At 35.6% G+C, this 7,897-nt stretch overlaps 1 protein-coding gene across 4 annotated transcripts; it reads right to left on the bottom strand.

The window, feature by feature from the left end:
- Positions 1–1,541: 1,541 nt before the first annotated feature.
- Positions 1,542–6,899, bottom strand: LOC121258227 (50S ribosomal protein L19-2, chloroplastic-like). 4 transcript variants are annotated; one of them, XM_041159655.1, is made up of 7 exons: positions 6,577–6,899; positions 6,234–6,291; positions 4,948–5,136; positions 3,022–3,273; positions 2,852–2,938; positions 2,604–2,737; positions 1,542–1,885 (listed from the first exon to the last, which is right to left on the bottom strand). In XM_041159655.1, the coding sequence occupies exons 3-7, from the start codon at positions 5,110–5,112 to the stop codon at positions 1,780–1,782; spliced, it is 744 nt and encodes a 247-aa protein (XP_041015589.1). In that variant the 5' UTR covers positions 5,113–5,136; positions 6,234–6,291; positions 6,577–6,899; the 3' UTR covers positions 1,542–1,779. The 4 variants fall into 4 exon arrangements, with proteins under 4 accessions (XP_041015589.1, XP_041015587.1, XP_041015588.1 ...); XM_041159653.1 differs by having other exon boundaries at positions 3,022–3,276; positions 6,577–6,896; XM_041159654.1 differs by lacking the exon at positions 6,234–6,291 and having other exon boundaries at positions 6,577–6,898.
- Between the last annotated feature and the right edge of the window lie 998 nt (positions 6,900–7,897).

A 7,897-nucleotide genomic window follows, 5' to 3' on the forward strand; every position in this document is an offset into this window, starting at 1 on the left:
TCTGTGGTGTTACTTGGGATATAGAAATCTTTAGGTCGGCCAATGATAGACAAACCCTATTAACCAAAGATGCATTGTTTGGATTCAAAATCCCTTCTTCAACGATTAGATATTTACCCACTTGGCTAATTGCATGTTTCTATCCAGTGCGAGGTCTCTCTCTGATTGAACCAAAACTCTCTATCCTCTACTAGAATGGATAAAATTTATCAGGTTTAAAGTGGTTGTCAAAACCCAACCTAATGGGAAATCTCATCAAGAAGGGAGTGAGAAAGGAATGAGGAATGAGTGTTAATGTGTCGAGAGAAAAATAGGAAAGGGGACATAAAGGAAGTAGGGGCATAAGATAAAGGGGAGGGAACCAGACGATTTCGAAGACTTTTGGCTAGACATCTTCTTCAGCTTCACAAGAGGGATTCGAGCGATGAGGGCTCCACCTGAAAATAGAGCTCTAATCTTCATTGTATAGAGATCATGAGAGATCATGAGAAATTCTAAACCAAACATATTATAGTGGACTCTCTCCTCTCCAAACCCAATAGACACAGACCTAGTGCCGAACCACGTAAATTTGTATTTTTTTTCTATTTATTTTCTATGTATTTATTTACTGCTCACTATCATGGATGTATACACGGACACCGTACAGCCGTACCAAACCACCTCTGAGAAACAACACCGATGAGGCCCATATCGATATTGCAGGCCGAGAATAACTAATTCTCCTCGTACAGCCTATTGCGCTATTTTTAAACGTTAACATCTACAATTTCACTGCAGTGCCCACCTCCGAGACAAAATGAGGGCCTCCGAGACCGGCTCCTTTCCTACCCCTCCTTGCTAGATGTCTCAATCTAGTTTTCTTCCCTCCTTGTCGGATGCATCAATTTGCCTCGAAGAGATCTTAGGCCTCGTTTGTTTTCAGAAAACATCTCATCTCATCTCATCTCATCTCATCCCATCCCATCTCATCATTACAACTTTTCTAAATTCCCATACAAAATAAAATAAACAATTCAACTTTTTCAAATCCCAAAACAAAAATAATACTAAAAAATATATTTTAATAATATTTTATTCAACTTTTTAACTTTAATCTCATCTCATCTCATTTTATCTCTGAAAACAAACGAGCCATTAGCCTCCGTAGCCCTATAACTTTCAATGCACCACCCCTTTGTGACCCTCCCATTGTCCCGATGAATCTAGCTCCATCCCATCTGATGGGCACGGGAGCCACAATCGCCATGCATGGGACTCACGCAACCCACTTACCTCCGAAAGAGGAGGAAAAAAAAAAAAAAAACTCTCAAACTCAACATCATGTCACTCTGCTATCATAGCAATTTTTCAATAATCATTTGATATATGAGTTATAGCCACTGCCAAAACTCACCATCTGGGAGCTGTAATCAGATGACTGATGTTGGGATACAATTCCATGAAAATTTAATATTTGACCAACGTCAGAAAATTTAAAGGCAAACACTCCGGCCAAGAAGAAAAATCACCGCACACACTCGCAAAGAAGATAAAACTTCATTCGAACACATTGGTGACAATTTTGCTGGATATTAAGCGAGTATCTTTCTGTTCGATGAAAGGGTACCAAAAATCAATTTGAAAACATGAAGAAAGCAGGAGTCTGGGTACAAAAACAAATATGAACAGCCTTTATTCAGCAAAAAGAAAGGGGAAAGAATATCGGCCGCCTTTCCTTCCACGAAGCTTTAGGCAAAATCTCAAACTTTGATCTCCACCTAAGTATGAGGCTGCCTGCTATTGCTTCTTAAGTGCGTTCATTTTGTCTCTGAGATAGTAAAGCTTGGCCCTTTTCACCTTCTTCTTGTCCAGCACCTTTATCTCCTTTATGTTAGGTGAATACCTGTCATGAACCCAAACCTTTGGCCATTACGTAGATGTAGACATTATCAACGTAACAATTAATAAATAAATAAATAAATAACTATGACATAAGAATTAATACATTCAGCAAGTACAGTATTAATATCCCAGCATCCAACAAAGCCAAGCAATAATTATAAATTAGAAACTTATAGATTTGTATTTTACCACAAAAGAACTGCATATACTAATATCCACATAAGAGTTGTTCAAAGATGAGCCTTACATGATCCTTTTTTAGAAGATTAAATACAATTTTTTATAGGTAAAATAAAAATTAGAAGATTAAATACAAATCACCATGTTTATCATTGCTCAGAGATCAGTGCAAGACTCATTTTCTTTTCATGAAAGGTAAAGGTGAACATAACATAAAACAGAATAAATGCTTGGATGTACCAAGATACACAAGTTCAATTGGATACACCTGTGTACAGGATTTCAAGATTTAGTCAACAACATATTATGAATCTAGAAATAACTGTTTGCACTATCTAAAGTTGACTAAATGAAAAGATGCCGCAGTGGAATCTTATGTAACCATAAATCTTATATGCCAAGATATTAGTGTCCTATTTTTGCTGCTGGGCCATCCAGCAGAAAAACTGGAAGTTTCATTTCCAGTTCAAAGCATAGTGAAGCCCTTGTAGTTAGAGAGAGAGAGAGAGAGAGAGAGAGAATGAACTTTAACTACTCACAGAGGGAAGAGAGATTCAACTCCAACTCCAGCTACTAGCCTCCTTATTCTAAATGTAGTATTTAAACCAGCATTACGTCTTGCTATAACAATGCCTTTCAGAATTGAAACCCGTCGCTTGTTCTCAGGCACTTCCTGTTAATACGAAGGATCATAACAAACAACTTTAGATAATTTCATTCAGAAGCCTCTCATCTGTAACCAATATAACTACATAAATCGCATCCCCTTCCAAAGAACTTGTCATACCACTTTGAGTTGGACGATGTAGCCAGGTTTTATATCAGGCATTTCTTTCTTTGACCTCACTTCTTCTACAGCTTCCTTATCTAGAATCTGAGAAGTAAAATAATGACTACATTCAAAATGACAAAAGTAGCTATTACTTAAACATATAATACCAAAGCAAAGATGCATGCCTGCATTATGTGCTTGGCAGTCTTGTCGAGCCTTTTAAATTTGATGCGGGGAGCTGCATCGGAGACAGACGCAGAATCTTGTGAAGCCGATTCCACAAGATTTTCAACGGTTGAAATGCACCGGCTACGGAAAGAAGGTATCAAACCTCCTGATTGATACAAACCCAGCCGAGAACTTATGCATGATGTTGATACCAACGGCATACCATTATTAGGTGGTGTTGATTTCTCAGCTTGGGAGCGAATTCTTGTCTGCTAGAATAATTTTGTAAACATATTATAAATATAGTCATTTTGAGTGAAAATGATACCTAATAATCAAACTAGGGGAAAAAATTTCCTTTTAAATGAATATAAGAAAAGCATAAACATCGAATGTTTTATGGCCCTGAACCTTCATAATTCAGAATATGAAACAGACAAGGCTCACTGGTTCAAAGTTAATACTCTCTCATTTCAGTAACCATATGCAAGACTAACATGTAAGAAGCTATGCTGACATCATTTCTCTAGATGTTAAAGTGGGAGAGGTGGAGTAGAAGGTAGATAACCAATGAATACAACTTTGCAAATCTACAGAAATGACAACAACAAAACCATCCTTTATCAGTCAGTTTTGTGGGCAACTGTCAATGGTAAATCTCTCTATTGTGTCAAAGAGCCAAAATATTTGGCTCTTTAACCCAAGATAGAGATGCTATATATCTTAAAATAACCAATCATTTTATCCCGGCTATGGAAAATCTACATATTGGATAGACCTCAGAGGATTGGTGACATCTACCTTTATGATTCCACCCATCAAGCTCTATTCATTAAATTAGCCAATAAAATGTCATTTGAGATGTCCAGCACAAGCCTTTATAATAAGCCATTATCTGAAGAGCACTAATGGCTCATACCATAACGAACAAAGAAACATTTTCCGTGCATATCTCAAATATTAAGAACATTCAAGAACTGAAAGGAACGGAGAAGCACAGCATAATGCTGTTTCAAAACTCTATGTGCCAGCCTATATTTTACAAAATTTACCCATAATCAACCTTGATCTAAGATTATAAAGTCCAATCAATCACAATAGTCAAACAAAATTGGCTAATTCCAATATACATACAAAAACACAGGGCCCATTATCTCCTTCTCCAAATCTCAGAAAATCCACACTCCCATTGATCGATTTATCTCCTATGGTTCCTACTCTCTTGACTTGAGCACAAGTCCACGTCTAACAACATTGGATCCGCACGAATATCCCAAGACGCGTAGGCCTTTCATCCCACAAATCCGATCCCCTCCCAACCATCCCTTTCTTCAACGTATCAATCCTAGTGGTCGTCCTCTTCCAGATTGAAATCCAGAAAGAGTTCCGCAATGAGCAGGCATATGATTAAAGTTGACCTCCGATAGCTAGCTCGACCGTAGGGAGAGGGGACTGAAGTAGAGCTCAACTGAAAGGAGAGGTTCCCTCTGTTTCTTTGATTACAGAATGCGGAATGCCTTTCTGAATCTAACCTACAATAAATGGATTTTCAAGAAGAACTATTTCATGAGACAAGTTCAGTCTCCTGCGTCTACTAGTCCCATCATCGTCGGCTAGTCACATAGCGTGGAAAAAGAACCCATTATGGGCGATCCGGCTTAGTAACAGATGATTCATAGTTACTCAACAGCGTATGGCATTCGAACGAGCTGTTGGGACAAATTCACAAATATTTACACCTCGGCAATTAAAACTGCATCAAAGACATAATCAGTCTGCACAAAAATGCCCAGACCAGATAAGGAATTATAATAAATGACACAGACTTAAACATCCAACAAATTGAAGTTTGCTACAAAGACAACCTATTCACCATTTTCTCAATTAATTAAGCATATAACTTTGATTCTTGTCAAATAGAGCATAAGGAACCAGAAACAAACATATGCGAGAGCCAGCCGATAAGCGAACTTGGAGGAAGACCCGACTAAGCTCCCATGAAATTTGGCAGCAGCAAAGCAAGAACCACTTGATTTGAAATCAACGTTGTTTAAGCTGCCAAGTCCTTGCCTCCGGACCAATCGGATACACCGACGTAAAGATTGCATTTTTCAGCAAAATAAAGGAGAAATCTGCATATTGAATTCAAAGGAACGATTAAAAATTCAATAAATTCCCATTTCAGATATGCCGGAAAAAAAATGATTTCATTTCTTGAAGTTCCATAGGAAACCAAAAAGATGTTGAATTAGAGAAATTTTTGCATCGTATTACCGGCGGAAATTGAGCGATTACTGGCAACAACTCTCGCTCTTAGGGGTGTAATGGGTCCGGTTTTTGATAAAATTTAGGACCGAACTGATATGTACCGGTTTTGCATTTTCAAAAACCGATTACGCACCGGTTACCCCCTAAACCAGTACTTCCGGTTTTCCGGTTTTAATCAAATGCAAATTTTTTAAAAAAATCTGTTTATTAAAAAAAAAAAAAAAAAAAAAAAAAAAACTGCTTTAAAAAAATCTGTTTTATTCCAAAATCTGATCAGTACAAAAAACTCATAAGATTGATGTTTAAAAGAACTCAGAAGATTGCAATATAAATGACAAAAAAAGAATTGCAATATAAATGCATGATCAGTACAAAAAGTCAAATCTTATATATCATATGTTGTCTAAACATACACACATACATAGATATATATATATATATATATATATAAGCAAGCTGCAGGTTTTAATTGTTAGGGGAATAGATGTGCTTATCCTGATAAATCCAAATGAATAGATCCTCTCTGTGCAATAAAACACGTTAGCTAGATCCTCTCTATGAATTGGTTTGAAGACCAAGACTTGTTGAGACTGTTGAGGGCCTATGTTGTGTATGGAAATGGATGGAGGGAACGGAATGAGTGTTATGTTGTAATCTGTGCTGTACATAGATCTTCTCTCTATCAGTAAACTAAATCCAACATTCATGTTTATGGTTTAACATTTGCTACTTGAACCTTAGAACTTGTAGAAATTAATTCCGAGCAACCTCAAAATGTTGTGCATTGCTACTAACATATTATAAGTAACAAGAATAATATTCATATAATTATTTTACAACTTAATGTGATACTTTCATTTCATTAAAAAATTCAAATTCAAATTTATTTAAATTCAAATTTTACATAACTACCCTCCATTTGGAACAGGGTTGTAAAAAGAGTTATAGCAAAATAACTTACCTCTATAACTAAATATAGGCAGCCTGCAATCTGAAAATTCGAAGGGCTACCATGCAAACTACATCGGATTAACACAAACATTTATAAAAAGTTGCATCCAAGTTCATGAAAAACAACTAACACTTACATATAAATATATATATATAAATATATATACACATACATACATATACAGATATTACAGATCACTAGCTATATATAAAGTCTGATTATGTTAAGAGATATACACATCCGAGATTGTTCCAAGGCTTGTTCATATGATTCATACCAGATTTCAAAGTAATTTCAAATAACTTAAATAAGTGAAACGAAAAAAAAAAAAAAAATAAGCGTGAAAAATTACTGTCGAAGACAGAGAGACGTGAGAGAGGGGCTGCCGGCTGCGTGAGAGATGGGAGGGCTTCGTGAAAGTGAGACGGTGAGAGACAGAGAGGGCAGCGCAGCGTTGAGAGAGGGGCCGAGGGGCTGTATGTGCGATGGGAACGGCTCGAGACGTGAGGCCGTGAGGGGAGGTGCAACGGCGAGAGAGCGGGTCTGTGTTTCTGAGGGGGCGACGGCGAGAGGAAGGGGACTCAGGCTGAGGGGTCGACGGCGAGATGTGCACAGTGCAACGGCGTGGGCCGTGGCCTCGTGAGAGGACTGCGAGGCAGAGTGAGAGAGTGAGGAAGAGGGGGGGGGGGGGGGGGGGGGGGGGGGGGGGGGGGGGGGGGTTTTGGACTTGGGGTTTTTTCAATTGGGAATTTGGGATACTGGAGAGGAAACGGGGCCGTTTCCTAATACAATAACGTATTTATCAAAATTATTATTAATAGTCAAATACTATAATCTAATATATTATATAATAGTATTAATATTAGACTATTAATATAGCTATATATTAGTATTAATTATATTGATTTAATATAACTATATTAGTATCAGTATAACTATAGTCTATATTAGACTATTAGTATTAGAATAACTATATATTAGTATTTGTTGTAGTGAGTTTAATTTATTATAACTACATTATTGGTAGACTATAGTGATGGTATTAGTATACTAATACTAAATTATTAGTATTACTATATCCTAATTTATATATAGACTTAAAGTAGTAATTTACTAGTGTATTATGTACTTATCAAAAGAATATATTGATAATTTATTAGGCCATAAAAATTTGGTAATTATATTTGAGTGATTTTCTTTCTGTTTTGATAAATAATATTTTCGTGATCTTATTTACAACTTTGGTATATTATAAATATCAAATCTTTGATATTTAGGATTTGTTTTTCAATTTTAAATTGATTTTACGTGATAAAAAAATATTGATGTGATTTATCAATTTTAGTTTAAAGTTTTATAATTTCAGTTTATTTTTAAATTAATTTATGATAAAATGTTATTAATATATATATTTTATGTTTAAAGCATATGATCAATTAAATTTTCATATTTAAGATTAAATTTTGATTTTATACATTATAATAATATTATCTTATATATAATTATAATTTATATTATTATATATATTATATATATAAATGTTATATATAATACTTAAATAAATAATTTAAAATACATATTAAATGGATCTGGTCTGGTCCTAGCCTAAAAAAAGCCTAGAACCAAAACCGGACTGATTCAGGCCGGTTTTCCTATTACAAAAAACCGGTTCC

This window comes from Juglans microcarpa x Juglans regia, chromosome 3S, assembly GCF_004785595.1.
Source record: "Juglans microcarpa x Juglans regia isolate MS1-56 chromosome 3S, Jm3101_v1.0, whole genome shotgun sequence".
In the NCBI taxonomy this organism is placed as follows: domain Eukaryota; kingdom Viridiplantae; phylum Streptophyta; class Magnoliopsida; order Fagales; family Juglandaceae; genus Juglans; species Juglans microcarpa x Juglans regia.

Excerpts from the sequence above, each read along its gene's own strand:
- LOC121258227 (XM_041159653.1), bottom strand. The coding sequence starts at position 5,112 with ATGCAATCTTTACGTCGGTGTATCCGATTGGTCCGGAGGCAAGGACTT. Across the intron at positions 2,939-3,021 it reads CTGCCAAGCACATAATGCAG|ATTCTAGATAAGGAAGCTGT; the intron begins GCATGCATCTTT and ends TTTACTTCTCAG. Across the intron at positions 1,886-2,603 it reads GTTGAATCTCTCTTCCCTCT|GTATTCACCTAACATAAAGG; the intron begins GTGAGTAGTTAA and ends GGTTCATGACAG.